We start from the raw sequence: 16,930 nt of genomic DNA on the forward strand, positions 1-16,930 counted from the left end.
AGCAAACATCTCAGAATTTAGTATACATCCCAGTGTTTCCATTTAACAATGCTGTCATGGCTCGAAACATTCTAAGAACTGCTCTTTTAGAATTTTTCACCACCAGTTAATGAGCCACACTGAGTAGTGAAATCTTAACTCCATGCTAATAATTTTGAAAAACCACACATTTTAGGAACCATATAGAGAACTGGGAGAGAAGGCAAGTGAAACGAGTGAAATGGGAGTTATTAAAATAGTCATAAGGTGGTATAGCACTTTACAGTTTTAAAAAAATGTTTTCACATACTTATCTCAATTGGTTCAATCATTAACCTTGCTCAGCTAATCAGTGGTGAATTTAAAATAATGGGATTATCTTGAGACAGTTCATGACAAGTTCATGTATAACATGAAGTATCATAATCATTCTTCATTCATTCTGAGAATAGACTAAGAAAAGTGTAGTTATATTGGGCAGAATTAGGTTACCTAAACCCCAGACATGAGGACGATTTGGAGTCTCCATTCCTGATATAAGACAGGTTAACAATAGCTACCATTTGGGGGGCACTTATTATGTGCCAGGTACTGTCCTAAGCACTTGAAATATGTGATCGCATTTAATGCTTACAGTAACTCTGTGAGTTAGGCGCCATCACAATGCCCATTTTTCAAAGGAGGAAACCGAAGCCGGGAGGGGTTACTCAAATTACAACTACTAAGTGGCAAAGCCAAGATTCCTCTGCCCTTCTATTTAAGTGAAAAGACAGACCAGGCGCCTCTGGATATTTCTCTGGATACTATTTTTATACCCATAAGTACTCGACAAATACTTATTAGATTATTTTATGAATAAATACAGGTTTAAATAACCTGTCCTTCACAGCTATCCTGTAAAGTAAGTAAATCATTTCTATTTTATAGTTGATAAAATTCCAGAGAGATTAATGGCACATAACTAGGTAGCAGTAGAATCTGGGCTGGTACCAAGATTCCTGAAAGCCACTGCTGAAGTTCCCAGGGTAAGCTGGAAAGTTTATGAAAGATGGCAGCTAAAGCTTAGTAAAGTCAGGGTGACTGCAGAAGGCAATGGTTAAATACAGAACAGAGGGTCAAAACCAAACTGTTTGAATAAGAGATAAATATGGAGTACATCAGAGAACAGGTAGCTCTTACCTCCACTCTACTGCTTATTTTACTTTTCAAAGAGTTTATTACTATTCTTGGCAGGTAATAAGGTTTAATGGATGTATTCTGAATGAATAGACCAATCAAATCTCATCATGTCTAAACATTACTGATATCTAAACACAGAGCTTGTGTTTCTAATCCAGCTGGCAGGAAAATATAGGCAATTTAAAGGAAACTATCTAAAAGTGGTTTAAAAACTCTATTATGGTCAGAACACATAAATATTGAGGATTAAAATGACGATTAGGCTTGGCAAGTTTTAATATGGTACAACTGAGTTGAAGAAGCAGGTAAAACTATTTTTGCAAAAGATGAATTTTTTTTATTTTAAATTTCCTGGTTATTAAGTTTCCTGTATTTTCTAGGTATGTATGATTAAGACAACACAGAGGCCATCTCTCTCCCAGGGTCATTCAAGTGGTGAGGATTAAATGAGTTAATATTTCTAAAGCTCTCAGAATACTGCCTAGCACACAGTAACTGCTACGCAGGTGTTCAATAAAATAAGTAATTCCAGGGCTTCTCTGGTGGCGCAGTGGTTGGGAGTCCGCCTGCCGATGCAGGGGACGCGGGTTCGTGCCCCGAACGAACGCGGGTTCGTGCCCGTCCGGGAGGATCCCTCATGCCGCCAGCGGCTGGGCCCGTGAGCCATGGCCGCTGGGGCCTGCGCGTCCGGAGCCTGTGCTCCGCAACGGGAGAGGCCGCAGAGGTCAGAGGGCCGCGTACCGCAAAAAAAAAAAAAAAAAAAGTAATTCCAGGTCTCACACAAGAATTCTGGTTCTGCTACTTGTTCGTCAGGACTTTACCTAATATCATTGAAGCGAAAGGTGCTTGTATAATGGAGACGAGTGTTTCTCACTAACTATATGAACTCTCACTAGATTCACTTTATTTTTACCCCATTGCTTTTGTTTATTCACTTCCCTTTGCATCCCTAGTGCATCCAAATGGATGATCTGAAAAAGAAATCTGCCCCTCCAGACAGAGACCAACAAAGTCGAGGGATTTAAGAAACGAGCGAGGATCACAGAAGTCAGAGCATACGAATTGGGAGCGAAAAAACGTGGAAACCACGTGTTTCTTTTTCCCATGAATACTGGCCCAAAATCCTCCAGAAAGATGATGCTCCAGTATCTCCAAACGATTGGTCCTTTTCAAAATCGGGCGCCAGGGTCCCCGGGCCAATGCACTCAAAAAAGGCTCCGGGCTCCCTGGAAACGCTCCTCCCCTTTGGAGGAAGTTTGCCGGGCGGGGCTCCCACGCATGCTCCGTGCCCGCGGGCCCATTGGCGCGGCCGCTGGGCGCATGCGCAGGACCCGATGGGTCCCCGGACGCGGAAGACCTGGCACGGCGGAGGTTCCCGCTTCTGAGGCGTGAGAGGCGGCAGGTTGTAGAATTTGGTCTTGGCCCCGAGGGGTTCCCCCGGGCCATTAGAACCCAAGACAGGAGAAGGAGGCACCGCGGCGGCGGCTGGTCGAACCCCCCACCTGTCCTCCAGGCAGGGAGGGGGGGCGAGGAGAGGAGAAGCACCGATCGCAGGGCTGAGGAGCCTCCGGACCGGGTCCCGGAGCATGGGGGACTGGACCGGGTCCCCGAGCATGGGGAGCTGGAGTCTCCGAGGCTGCCCGGCCGGGCCCTGCCCGACTGTCAGCTCCTCGGTGCTAGTGCTGCCCGGGCAGCTGGGGTGTCTGTAGCCCGGCCCCGCTTGAGGTCGTTGGCCAAAAGATAGCAGCATGAGTGCCGCCGCTGCCTAGTTTCCCCCCCGTCCTTCTCTGCTCCCTCCTTTCTCTCTCCTCTTCCCCATACTTCGTCCTTCTTCTTTCACTCCCCCCGCTCCTCTTTTCCCTCCACCCTACCCTCCTCCTTTCCCCCTGTCTTCTTTTCCCCCTTCTGTCCTCCTCCTTTTACCCTCTTTGTCTTCCTGCTTTTCCATCTATCCTTTTTCCCTCCCTCTTGCTCTTTTACCTCCTCCTTCCATCCCTCTCCTTACTCTTCCTTTATCCTGTCACCGTCCACCACGACCTCTCCGTCCTCCTCCCCTCCCTCATCCTCATCCTCCTCCCCTCCTCCTCCTCTCCTGCTTTTCTCCGCCCCCGCCCCCAAGCCTCCGCCCCTTAGCCCCCGCCCCCAACTGCCAGTCCCCAGCAGCTCAGTCCTGCAGTGAGAGTCTTGGGAGTCCATAGCTAAGCACCAGGAGCTGAGCACTGTCCGCCGTGCCTGCCTGCAAGTCTCCGACATGGCTCAGGAGAAAATGGAGCTGGACTTGGAGTCTGACACATCTGATGGGGTCACCCTGAGGAGAGCCAACAGCGCTCCCCTGATCCAAGGGCTCAGGTGAGCACGGCTGGGGAGGATGGAGTGCAGGGTTCAGGGGCTCCTCGACCCCCTGCAAGCAGTCTTCCTTCCCTCAAGTGAGAGTTGGAGCTCATTTGGGTCCTCCATGCTGAGGGGGTGGGGACTTGTTTGCTTGACAGTAACTTGGGTCCCAAGGTGGAGTGAAAGTTTGACCCCAAACTTGGGGGCCCTCTCTACCTGGGGCTCTGTTGGCCCACTGTAAAAGAAACTACAAGAAGCTTCTGGCTCTTCTAACAAGTTGCTTGCCCTGCCTAATTTACACCACTGAATGTCAGACTGAAGACCCTGGAACTAGGATTGCAACTTGACACCTGCGTCTAAGAGTTGCTATTTCTAAGCTTAGTTTAGGAACCCTGGCATTAACACAGGTTTACTTCAATAAATCACAGTTTATCTAATAACTTGTAATTAAATGGCATATTCATGTCCTATTAAGTGATTGGGATTTGTCATAATGTTTTCAGATCCTAGAACTGCCTGAAACGCATTCTGGTCAATAAAAAAAGAAGGGTGGCATGTCAGTGAAAGCACAGGTTTTGGAAAATAATCGAAAGAATTGACCCTTGAATTTTAGCGTAAGGTCTTGTGTTTTCATGTGAATTAAGTCACCAGAGGGTCTATTTTAAGGTAGACTCTTGTGATAGTGAAGGTTAGGTTGGCAGACGTCTTGAGCCTATTACATTTCACTTTTTGTAAGTGGGCAATTCATCTTAGAGCCAATTCGTGAGACCCTGTAGAAATGGAATGACTCCAAAAAAAAGGGGATGGGAGTAGAATTAGCCAAAAACACTAATCAGGCACAGTGAAGGCGAAGGAAGAGGTAATCCTTGTCTATCAAACTGATTATAATATCTTTATTTTAGGGAAAAAGCAGATTCACCTTTTTTTTATATTTCAAAACTGAGGGAATGGTGGAGTGACTCTTTGCTTTTCTAATGCTGTCCTCAGCTCTACATTTATTTTTGACACTATAGGAATAAACTGGTCTTTTCTGGTTGTCTTTTTGAATCTCATAAGCCAGCAATTGCTGGGGACTGGGGTGAGCCTGTTGACCTGCATTTAGACTGTTGTAGAAATAACATGCTGGGTTTTTTTGAATCATGATTTAAGTAATTATTTGAAAGGTAGCATGATGCGACAGAAGAAGGAGTGAGGCGACCAGGCCTAGTCCCAGTTTTCTCCCTAACTGGCTGTGATCAGGAATGAGTCACTTAGCCTTGTTGAGTCTCTGTTTTCTCATTTAAAATTTCAGAGAGCTGGATTAGGTGATCTCCACGGTCCCTTGAAGCCCAATCCAGTTCAGCCCTGAAAATCCTTCTTGACCTCTTGTCCTGGGCATGGCACTCTGCTAGGGACTGCAGGGATGACCAAAACACCTCTACCAAGGGGTTTAAACCACATGCACACTTTCCTTTAATAAAAAAGTCGGTGTCTCAAGAAACATGTGATTTCCCATTGTGCTCCCACCCAATGCAAAGGAGGGAATGATCGCATTAGGTTTGTGGAATGAAGAGGGGCTTTGTGGAGGGTCTGGCATTTTCGATGGATGTTGAAGGAGAGGAAGGGTTTGGACAGATGGTGGTGGGAGGGAAGGCATTTGAGGCAGAAGGGGCAACAGTAGCAAGATTGCAGGTGTGCTGATGTAGTTGGACAGCAGGGTTCCAAAGTAGAACACATGTTTAGGGCAATAGTGGGAGATGTGCTGATAGGGCTCCCACTGGACATCAGGGCTCCCCAGCCCTTCTCAAGTCACAGCACATGTAGAAAGCAGTAACAATTGCGGGTAGGTCCTCTGGGGTAAACAGATGAGGCTGCCAGTGTCTGGTGGTAACCGGTCTGGGGGCGTGAGTTCTGCCCAGAAGGAGCTGGAGACAACCAGTCTGGAGCTCCGCCCCATACCTCTCCTACCCGGCCCCCAAGCCGGAGGAGATCAGTATCAGCCAACCTGTAATCCACAGCACACCACTCCGGAAGCTCTGAAGAGGAGGAGGACGGTGAGAAAGTGCTACATTGTATGAAATGAGGAGCCCTTGTCGATTTCACTGTTAACCAGAGAGCTGGCGTTAATACAGTCGAAGGATATCTTATATGAGAAGACATTAATCATTTTATCTTTTATTTTTCAGTGACCTTTCCCAGGTTTTTCAACCTTACATGTTTAGAACTCGGAGGAATAGTACAACCATCATGAGCCGTCACAGCTTGGTAAGTATAGGAGTAAGTATCATCAGTAGTTGGGATCGGGGGAAGCACTTGCAAATGTAGTTCTTTCTTGAGATGATGTGCTCTGCACCATTGCTTGCAAAAGAAACAAATGATATTACCTGTCTTGTTTACTGCTTATGCTATGGCTATTTTTAGCTTTTGGTGCAAAAAGGAAACCTGGTTAGAATTTTTTCTTGGCTGTGGGACTAGGTATTTTTAAACATTGTTCCTTGTTTTTTGTCACTACTTGCATATGGTAGTGAGGTAAGTCAGGATTAACTTCTAATTATAACTGAGAACAGTGGTCTTTATTTGTCCTAGGATGCAAAAATCATGTATATGGTAGCAGAGTGTTTATTTTTGTTGGACAGTGCTATCCATTCAAAGTAAAGTCTATTTGAAAATGCTTGGATTTGTATTCCAGTAGAGGTGCTGATGGTGACTGGTCTATATAGCCAGAGCCATCAGGGAACAATTTTTTAGTTGGTTGGTTGTGTTGGGAGAAATTATGTTGAGGTTTTTACATAGTAGCCCTTCACATGTGGAGCCCACTTACCCGGTAATTGCAGTGCCCTGGAAGATATGAGATGTAAGCAAATAGACCTCTAAATGGCTGAACCAGATTTCCATAGACTGTGCACAAAGGTTCATCAGTTTATTTATAGGAGGGGCTCTCTGACCTCTGAATCATCTAAAATTTATGCACAATTATAATAAGCTTCCAACCCAGTAGTGTGTGAGAAGCAGCAAATCAGAAGAGGTACATTTGGGTTAAAGGTTTATTAGCAGCAAGGGAGGAGAGGGGAAAACTGAAAAGCGGACAGAGGTTCTTACAAAATCAGCCCGTGGGTTGGTCTTAGGGCTGAGAGCCTGTTAATAGACCCTGAGGGTGTCACTGGCGTTGAACTGTAAAATAATTGATGTTCCTACAGATACCTGGGTCATTAACCTTTCCTTAAATTATAGTAATACCTACACTCATATGGTATTTTACATGTTACAAAGTACTTTCACACATTTAATTCTCATAGCAACCCCTGTGAAGTAGGCAGGGCAAAAGATGTTTTTCCCAGTTTAAAAGAGGCAACAGCTAAGACTCAGCCGATCTAAGTAACTTGCTCCGAATCACACAGTTAGTGAGTGGCAGAGCTGGGATTAGAATAGAGATCTTCCAGTGCCATTCTGTTTGGTCAAATCTGTTTAAGAAATGGGGGTGGCGAATATAACACTTTTAAGAAAGATTTCCAGCTGAAGTGGCTACAGATACTTCAAGGGGGAAATGGTAGCTCTCTGGAGATTTCGTTTACTGCCCCTTCTTCCCTGAGCATACTAGAACATAGAACTACTCGTTTTTGCTGTATATGTGAAAAATGTTTCTATATGTTCTACAGCGTGTTCTGATCTCAACAGCATAGCAAAGAAGGGAAAATGATTTTGCCCCTCTGAACTTCACTTGGCTCTTTTCTAAGATGTGAAGATTCTTATCAACTCTGGCGGGGTGCATCTCTCATTAATAGCCTTTCTTCTGGCTCTACTAAAATGCATGCAGACTGAAATGGAAAGGGCTGGGGGGGAGGAGGGCGGGGCTGAAGAAAGAGATGTGCAGAACTAGGACCTTCATTATTAACTGATTAGATAGAAAGGCAGGGAGAAGAGGACTGCAGTGACTGAGATTTTGTTTCTTGGTGACCAGGGGGAAACGTTTTGCCTTTATTCTGGGTAGAGAAATAAGAGGAATTGGTCGTTTGAAGGGAAAAAAGATAACATTCTTTCCAGGCATGTTGGGTTCAAGGTGCCAGTGGCCCCGTGCTGTTCTCCAAAGTAATATTCAGAAATCTTCTCAGAAACAACAATCATCCTGCCTCACCCCCTTTCACTTTCAGCAGATGACCCTTCTCACTTCTCAGAGAAGGCAGACACCTCTCTTCCAGAACCGGCAGCTTTCTTCTCCTGGAAGCGTCTTTCCCTTCACATGGGGTGCTTCCTGCTAATGGTTGGGAATTTGTCGGACTCCCCTGTGCCTTTGCTTAGTCTGTCGTCTCTGCTCTATCTTGTGTCCTCACAGTCTCTTCCTTGCTGGCTCTTTCCCTCCCACCTTCTTCTCCCGGCTCACACATCTCATATCTGGAAGACAAGCTTCTCTTCTTTTTCATACGTCTGTCTTTCCCTTTTTCCCTTCCCCTCTCCGAGCTTTTTCAAAGTTTAATCCACACTCAACTGCCTCTGACTCCTTGCCAACAATTCAGCCAGTTTATAATCTCACTACATCTACCACAACTCCATTTAAAAACCGTGCTGCTAAAGTCCCCAGTGTCAGGGGCCTCTGTTCTGGTCCCATTTAAGCCCTTTGCTCTAATTTCACACCATTAACTGGCGCCTCCTTGAGGTTCTTGGCTTTTTGCTCAGCCCATCCATTGCTCTTGTTGCTGGTACTGGACACAGCTCTGCTGTTCTCTGTCCCTCTTGAGGGTCTACTCTCCAGTTCTGTCTCAAATCGACAAGTTGTGGGTGATATAGATGTACCATCTAAGCTTGTGGCTTTCTCCACAGTCAGCTTCTGGCAATCCGTACTTTGGCTTTCCTGATTATTTCGTTGCCTTTGGGGTTTCTTTTGTTCCCTGACTGACATGTTCATGCTCTCTGCCACAGTATCCTGATGGAGTCTTTCCTGCCTTATTTACTTGCCTAGTAGCTTAGCATTTTTCAAATGACCTTATCAAGAGTTCACCAGCAAACATATATTACTTTCATAATGGAAAAAAATACTTTTGGAAAGGAATTTACTGGTAAAGTTTTTCTTGTTTCAAAGCCTAGGAGAGGAAGAAGTAAAAGAAAAGGGTGGGAAATGAAGGGATATCTTTTGAGGTAAAATCTTATTTTAGTGGATAACTTTAAAAAAATTTCACCAGAATTAGCTTTTGCCTAAAAACCTTAGAGCAGTTTATCATCACCATTTTATACTGCTCACTACATGAGTATTTTTAAAAGTTTGAATAGGATAGGGTCTCTTGTAGCAGGATAATTGTCATATTTGGTTTTATAGTATTACAGATTCATTTTCATTTCATCATGGAATAAATAGCAGTTGTTTACATTATGGCTATAGACTGTCCCCCCCGCCAACCAGCAACTGAGTAAGATGTTGATATAAATTGTACCTTACATTTCATGATCAGATTATGATGATTTTGAAGGAACATAATTTGGCCCCCAAGTCATTTCATCTTTGCGTTATTAAAAAATGATCTAAGGGAAAGCAACAGTTATCTTAAAAATGCACCTTGCCTCTACATTGATTTTTTTCTGAACTAGTAAGCTTTGTGGTGATAGCATTAGTGATCGAATTTTAGAATTGACTTAGATCACGCAAGTAAAATCTCCTTATTGCAGTTTTAAAGTGTTTTCGATAAACATTAATCATAGACAATATATTATATTGGGCTTATTTGCTTGTCTTCCTCCGTCAGTGCATTGGTAATAAAAATGAATAGAATCAGTGTTTTTGCTTTCCCTTCGTGTAGAGTTCCTTATTTTAGATAAGTGGGGTAATGGCTATTTCTAAGACCTGGAGTCTTTTTTTACATAAACGTACACGGCTCTGCATTCATTTTGGGAAAAATGTTAAAGTCAGTGCCTGTCTAGCGACAGATGGTGCTTTGAGGTTGGACACCTGGTGTACTTTCTAAAGACTGAATGTACTCATGGGTCATTTCAAATAGGATAAAATGTTGAAACGTTAGTTGCTGAATGGCTCTCAGTTTACTTACCTTTGCCTGCTTAGGAGAGGAAGACTAAAGCATTGTTTTCCAACCAGGAAGTGCACAATTACTTGCTTCTTGGCTTTTGCCAGAGATGAAGGTTTTCAAGGGTTAAAATTATAATCAGTCATAATTCTTGTAACCAAATTTCTTTATCAATTACATTGTGATCAAAAAAACCCCTGAATGTACTGCCTCTCTAGTGCATTAATGTTCAGTGATTTAAAGAGCTCGATTTCTAAGAAGAATATGAAAAATTATCTAGGAAGAGGTTGTACACTGGCACTGACAGCAGGCCGCTGCTTTGTGATTCAGAAAATAGTAAATGTTTACTTCTTCTTTCCAGTTGCTGTCACCCTCACCTAATCGGATTCCTAGCAGCAGACTGCTTCAAATCAAAAGGGTAAATTTTACTTACTGGCTCAGATCTGTAATTTTCTGCATTTTACATTTTGATTTTATTTTCATTTTGCAGATTTAGATATTAAAAATGAGTCAGGCTGCCACTCTGGTTAGTTGTGGACAGGTTCAAATTCTTCTGAGTGGGCAGATAAAATACAGATGTGGCACAGGTGACAGTCTTAAAATGTCAGTCCCGGTGTACTGTGATGATGTCAAATGAGGCAGAAAAGTCCTTTTCATTTTCTTTGAAATAGAGAACTGTGTGGTTAAATTTTATGTTTTCAGCACATGTTTGCCTTTGCAGGAGGAAGGCATGGATATGATGAACAGAGAAACTGCACATGAAAGGTTAGTGCCTCACAAGAACAGGGTGTGGCCAAAGGTATGTCTTGTTTATGAGCACTAATGGCCATTCATTTTTGTCTGTTTTAGAGAAGTGCAAACTGCAATGCAGATAAGCCAATCATGGGATGAGAGCTTGAGCCTGGTAAAGTTTTCACATATCTGCTTGTTTTTTATTTTCTAGAACCCGCTGTATCGTTCATTGACTTCATTCATTTTTTTCATTTACCTCTTGCCCTCCTGTTTCCACATTTGAATTCAGTGTTTTTGATCTCTGCTTTCCCACCAGAATATGAGGTTGCAACTTTTTAGAGTCTATACATTTCTGCTCTAAAAATGTAGGCCTATTTGTGTAGTAAAGAAGAACTGTGATGTGTTGAGTTGTGAATTATGAGGAAATAACACTTTCTATTTACAGAGTGATAGTGATTTTGACAAGCCAGAGAAATTATATTCTCCTAAACGGATTGACTTCACTCCGGTTTCTCCAGCACCATCACCCACCAGAGGATTTGGAAAGGTAGGTTCATTGACAAGATATTAACTCTCTTTCACACACTGACCTGTTTACTCTCTAAAATACACACACACACACACACACACACACACACGCACACACACACACATCACCTCAATTTTGATGAATTCAATGACTGGAAGGAAAATTAATAAAAGTCTATAGTAGTAATTTGAAAAAAATCTATCAATCTATCCATCTGTCTATCTATCTATCTATGTATTCTCTCATAAACATGTATGAGAGACAGATAGGTAAGCAATTCTAAGGATGCTGTTGTTGTCATTTTGATAAGAACCTTTTGAAAACTGGAGCACTAGAAGTATTTTAATATGTTTTTCCCTAGCAGTGTTTTTCACCATCCTTACAAATGTTTGTGAGCAGCAGCGGGCTACCACCAAGTCCCGTTCCTAGTCCAAGACGCTTTTCCAGGTAAGTAAACCTGCTTTTTAAATGTGGTTGAAAGGCTGTTCATTAAATTTGTCTCTTTGGTGAACTTTTCCCCCAACATTTTATTATGGAAATTTTCAAACAGCAAAACTGAAAGAATTTCACAGTGAACATCCCTATACCTACCACCTATATATTCTGCCATTAACATTTTACCATATTTATTTTTTTGAGGCTTATGCCAGTTTATGTTCAGAGGGGACACACACACTTGAAAATATATTCTTTATAAGGATAAGGAAAAAAAATTTTTTAATTATAGACCAGTCAAAATCCCAAACAACTTATTAATAAGGTTTATCCTTTTTTTTTTAAACTATTGTGGATATTTTGTCTTAGAAAACGAGTGTTTTGTTTTTTTTTTTTCTGTACGCGGGCGTCTCACTGTTGTGGCCTCTCCCGTTGCGGAGCACAGGCTCCAGACGCGCAGGCTCAGCGGCCATGGCTCACGGGCCCAGCCGCTCCGTGGCACGTGGGATCTTCCCGGACCGGGGCACGAACCCGTATCCCCTGCATCGGCAGGTGGACTCTCAACCACTGCACCACCAGGGAAGCCCAGAAAACAAGTTTTTAAAATAGCTTAAAATGCCATGTTATTCCAGATTGTCATATGCCAGGTCAGATCACGTACTCAACCTACAACACAGACGTTGTCCATTTCTCCCTATGTATCCGTCAATTTTATTGATTTGCCAAAAGTACTTTAATGTCATCCTGTTTGTTTATTCTTTAAAGCAGGAGAAGCCAGAGTCCAGTCAAGTGCATTAGGCCCAGTGTTCTTGGTCCTCTTAAAAGAAAAGGTATGTGTCATCCCCTTCTGCTATTAAACATAGTCCAGCTTGAGTTACAAATTAGCATTTCTGTCTGAAATGAGTTCAAGGCATGACTCCTTTCTTCTAAAGAAATAGTGAAATATTCTTTCCAATGTATGCTTTACTGATTCTAAATTCTGGGAATTAGTTATTTGATACTGTCTATATTTTTTTATACTTCATAACTGAATCTTATTCAGATATTCATAATATCAATATATATTCCAGAAATTTTGCCTCTCAGTGATCTGAATATAAAAGAGATGTAAGTTGATACATTGCAGAAATATGTGTTAATGTCATAGCAAATAAGTCCATACACATGCTGTATGCTCAAATATAAGTCACCACCAAATGACGCCTCCCATTTGAGTCTCTATAGGGTTTTTGATATGATAGGGTACTCTTGTGTGTGTGGTTTATAAGAAATACACTTTATTTTTTTTAAATTAATATTTTTATTGAAGTAGAGTTGATTTACAATGCTGTGCCAATCTCTGCTGTACAGCAAAGTGACTCAGTTATACACAGACAGACATTCTTTTTTTATATTCTTTTCCATTATGATTTATCCCAGGATAATGAATATAGTTCCCTGTGCTCTACAGTAGGACCTTGTTTTTTATCCATTCTATGTGTAATAGTTTGCATCTACTAACCCCAAACTCCCAAGGGGTGCTCTCTTAATTACCTTATTTTAAACCACAAAGCACTGAACGAAAATGATCTCACTCAGTGCTAGTTTTAGATGCTTATAGAGGGCACCCAATGGAGTCTATTAAAAAAAAGGCAAAGAAATTTAACACGGGTTTAGTCATTATTCCTGGGGATATGACCACATGATTACAAGTGTTGGATGTCATTTTAAATGAGAGTTTTAATGATCATTTTAAAAAAGCAATTCAGTAAGTGGTTTTTTTTGTGCAGATCACCTCTGAAGCTAGTAAACAAATCAACTCTTCTAATGTTAGGTAAACAGATACTTGCAGCTTCGGCGAAGACTTTCCAGTGGTATAGCATCATACACAGATTCAAAAAGTGCTATATTTCAGACAACTTAAAATTAAAGATGGTGTGCTGTGGGGAATAGATGCTGATACAGTGACAATATTTGTATTTAGTGAATAAATTTTATTTTATAAACTAATAGTCTTTTTCCTTAACGCTGCAAGGAATTATTTACAATCCGAAGAACCTTCTCAGGAGCTATTATGTGAAAATAAAACTTGGAAATTAAAGCTAGTATGGTTATTAGTATTAATTTTAAATATGTTGTAGGAAGTTGATGGAATGTAATATGGTTGTTCAGTTTCAAAGCTATTCCAAAATATACCAGCAGATGGAGGGATTCCTTGCTAAAAAGGGCTAAAGTCTTTTGCTAATGAGGTGTTGAAAGCCCGGCAGCAGCTTTGAAAAGCCGCATGTTAAAGCATGGAAAAAAGCAAATGAAAACATAACCTTTCTTGAATTGCAGTAATTTTCAGAATAGCTCCAGAGGAAAGATAATATGAATTAATTAATAATATGGGGAAAAATGAATGTTGCATTTGTTCTTCCTTGATCTTTTTCCATCATAAGAATCTTGTAGAGGTTTAAGTTCATGGTTGCTCATTTCTTAATGGAGTGTAGATAGGCCCATGAATTAAATTGTCTTTAACGTTCAGTTTTAAAGCTCAGATAAAGAGCTTTGAAACCAAGGTATGTGCATGTTTTAAATCATAGCTTATTTGGAAAGGGGCTTTTCTGTCTAATTTAGGGTTGTTAGTCTGTGCACTCCCAGTGGCAAAATGTTAAGCATTATTTCTTCTGATGCAAAGTTTTTCCATTCCCAGTTCTGAGAAAATCTGTAGGATTGAAGTAGCCAGTACAACATCAATTTTGTGAATTAATTAATACTTGCTTTCAGTTACAGATGTGCTTTCAAACTTATATTTTCTAATCTTCATTTTCACTAAGTAGCCTAAAGCAACCTTTGATTTATATGCTCTTTATCAGACTGCATGCCTTTGAATCCGTTTGACTTCAGCTCAGGAAATGTTCTGACATTAAGATATATAAAATCAAGAGTCTTTACTAATCATCTAGCATAAATTATTATTCACCGTGAGCTTCAGCTCTTGGGAGATACTTTATTTTTGCTGTAGTTATTAGTCTTGATTCATTTTGCCTAATGCAATCAGTGTTCTACTTTTCTATTAAAGAACCTGACTATATGGGCAGCAGACTACATACAATAAATGAGAAGGTATTTTTAGGGCTGCTGACTTTTTTTTTTGCGGTACATGGGCCTCTCACTGTTGTGGCCTCTCCCGTTGCGGAGCACAGGCTCCGGACGCGCAGGCTCAGCGGCCATGGCTCACGGGCCTAGCCGCTCCGCGGCATGTGGGATCTTCCCGGACCGGGGCACGAACCCGTGTCCCCTGCATCGGCAGGCGGACTCTCAACCACTGCGCCACCAGGGAAGCCCCGGCTGCTGACTTTTTAGTTGAGTTTATGTGGCAGTATATTTCTTCTACATTAAAGCACATGGGAAAATAGCTTTCAAGTAACAGTTTGAAGTATTCCGATCTTTGGTTAAACAAAGATCACCCCATTTTAGCAGCAAGCCTGTATCTGTAAAATTGCTTTATGGTAGCATCATCTCTTTCTGTTTTAGGTGAAATGGAGACCGAAAGCCAGCCCAAGAGGCTCTTCCAAGGCACTACCACTATGCTGTCTCCGGAGGCTGCACAATTGTCTGATCTCAGTTCATGGTAAAAAATGAAATAAAATCCAAAGGATACTAGGGAATGATGTATTTGAAAAGAACCGCAGCAAAAGTATATTGGGATCATTTAAAACATATTCAACTTTTTATCCATGCTCCCTAGAGGTGAAATCTCCATGGAGATGGAGACAGTGTGAGAAACCAGATCGTTTGAAAGTCACCAGGACTTCCTTTGGAAGTGCGTGTATCTTTTTGGCACCTTCACCTTCATGCCTAGCTCCTGTTAGGTCAGCCTCTCAGTAGGTGCTAATAGTGTGGGAGAGTGTCAACAGCTGGATGGCATGAGAAGGAGCTTCTGGGTTGCCCTGGGTAATATGCCTTGATTGTAGCTGCTCTGCCTGCATTTTGTATTATATCCTTTTAACTTAGCAGAGAACACCAGCATTCTCTTAAGCATGGCATTTTCTAAATAGCACTATCTGTTGTTATAAAATCTTTTTGAAAATTTTGGGGTGTTTCGTCACAATAGTAACTAAGGTTTCGTTTAAATAGTAACACTTGCAGATTCCTGTGGTCTGTTCACATAACTTTTTTTTAGTCTTTTAGTCTTACTCATCTGAGTTTAGATGTCTAACTTAAGGCCCTTGCATGTTTTTGTGCGAAAGTTAACTTCTTTTCCTGTACCCAAATTTGAGTACTTGGATGAGTTGAGTACTTGGATGCCAACATACTTATAGGAAGGAAGAGAAAGGGATAATAGCAGTGGCCAGGTGATATTTTGAAATCTTTCAGTACGTTTCAGTCAACTTACTGAGCACCCATGTTCTGGATGCAATTGTGTAGTGCCTTGCAGAACTTTCTGTTCCCTGAATTTGATGGCTAAGGTTCTTTTTTTTTTTTTTTTTTAAGAACCCCAGAGGGCGTTCACTTTAAAATAAAAAAGAAAGTGCTCTCTAAATGGAAGAATCCTGTAAGCCACTTATAAGTTATACAGACTGACGATTCCTTCTTTCCAAATCACTTATTCATTGTTTTTCCAAGGTAACCTCTACTTCTAGTTGACCCAAGAAGTCACAGATTATTCTAGCTCATTAGACTCGTTGATCAGTACCATTCTAACCTTGGAACAGATGCCTTTTAGATGGTTCTGGCTATTTTCAGCCCCACAGTCTCTCTTCTCTCTCATCCCTGTCTGTCCTTGTTAGCTCAATGTGCTAAATTTGGTACAGAATGTCTTTCCAGGTATGTAGATGATTGCAAAGAGAAAACTTCTAAAGCTTGTCAAGAGGACTAGTGGGTGAAACTCTATACTGAGTGGAAACTGCATATCACTTTTATGGTAAAGTGAGTTTTAATATAGGCACATGACATTATAAATAGATTTCCTTACGCAGTTACTAACCAAGTAACCAAGTTCATGTTAAATGATACGAAAGCATTCGCCAAGCTAAAAACATACAGGGTGAGGTGATTTTTTTTTTTAAATATTGCTGTAGGCTGACTGTGCTTGACTCTATGAAACAGGTTCACACTAATAAGTAAGGAAGGACAGAGAATATATGGCATTTACCAAGGGCCCTCTCCCCTTGTTCAGACGTTTACTCCTCTGAGCAGCACAACCTAAGCTGTCTGTGATGGTAGCTGTTGTGAGGCTTCTATTTTTTTTTTTTTGGCCATGCCACATGGCTTGCAGAATCTCAGTTCCCTGACCAGGGGTTGAACCCAGGCCACGGCAGTGAAAGCCCAGAATTCTAACCACTAGGCCACCAGGGAACTCCCATGAGGCTTCTATTTCTATTGCCACCACCTCCATTCTCCGTAGACATGTGACTGGCTGTGGGAGCCCTGGGAACATCAACATTGGGGATGAAGGGCACTTCTGATCTGTAAACACAAAAAGTGTCGCCTCACACTGGAGAGATTGACTTTATTCGTGGCTGCTCATAGAGCGCTAACAAGCCAACATATGGCTCAAGTAATATATTAAAGAGAAACTTATTACTCAAAATTCACAAAACTCAGTATCAAAGATATTTAGGTGATTAAACTTTCAAGCGATGTTTTTAGTAAGTTTGGAGCATCTGGACTTCTGAGGCTGTTAAAGCTGGCAATCGCAATAAGACTCTTGGAACACCTTGTGTACTAAGATTGCTGACATTTATGTCTTACAATGAACAGAATTTAAATATGAGTTATTCATGATACGTAA

The 16,930-nt window shown here is 41.6% G+C and overlaps 1 protein-coding gene across 10 annotated transcripts in view; it reads left to right on the forward strand.

Annotated features, from left to right (window-relative positions):
* Window positions 1–2,507: 2,507 nt before the first annotated feature.
* The window catches only part of PABIR2 (PABIR family member 2), an 81,750-nt gene continuing 67,327 nt past the window's right edge, over window positions 2,508–16,930 (forward strand). For 4 of the 10 annotated variants that reach the window (XM_060002608.1, XM_060002613.1, XM_060002604.1 and 1 more), the window contains exons 1-9: window positions 2,508–3,507; window positions 5,655–5,733; window positions 9,838–9,894; window positions 10,198–10,241; window positions 10,326–10,380; window positions 10,654–10,755; window positions 11,099–11,184; window positions 11,938–12,002; window positions 14,671–14,767. In XM_060002608.1, coding sequence (XP_059858591.1) covers window positions 3,410–3,507; window positions 5,655–5,733; window positions 9,838–9,894; window positions 10,198–10,241; window positions 10,326–10,380; window positions 10,654–10,755; window positions 11,099–11,184; window positions 11,938–12,002; window positions 14,671–14,767 — 683 coding nt within the window. In that variant the 5' untranslated portion in view covers window positions 2,508–3,409. The remainder of the gene's footprint in view (window positions 3,508–5,654; window positions 5,734–9,837; window positions 9,895–10,197; window positions 10,242–10,325; window positions 10,381–10,653; window positions 10,756–11,098; window positions 11,185–11,937; window positions 12,003–14,670; window positions 14,768–16,930) is intronic. The other 6 variants (XM_060002607.1, XM_060002612.1, XM_060002606.1 and 3 more) reach the window with 3 other exon arrangements.

The sequence above is a fragment of the Delphinus delphis genome, chromosome X (assembly GCF_949987515.2).
Source record: "Delphinus delphis chromosome X, mDelDel1.2, whole genome shotgun sequence".
In the NCBI taxonomy this organism is placed as follows: Eukaryota; Metazoa; Chordata; class Mammalia; order Artiodactyla; family Delphinidae; genus Delphinus; species Delphinus delphis.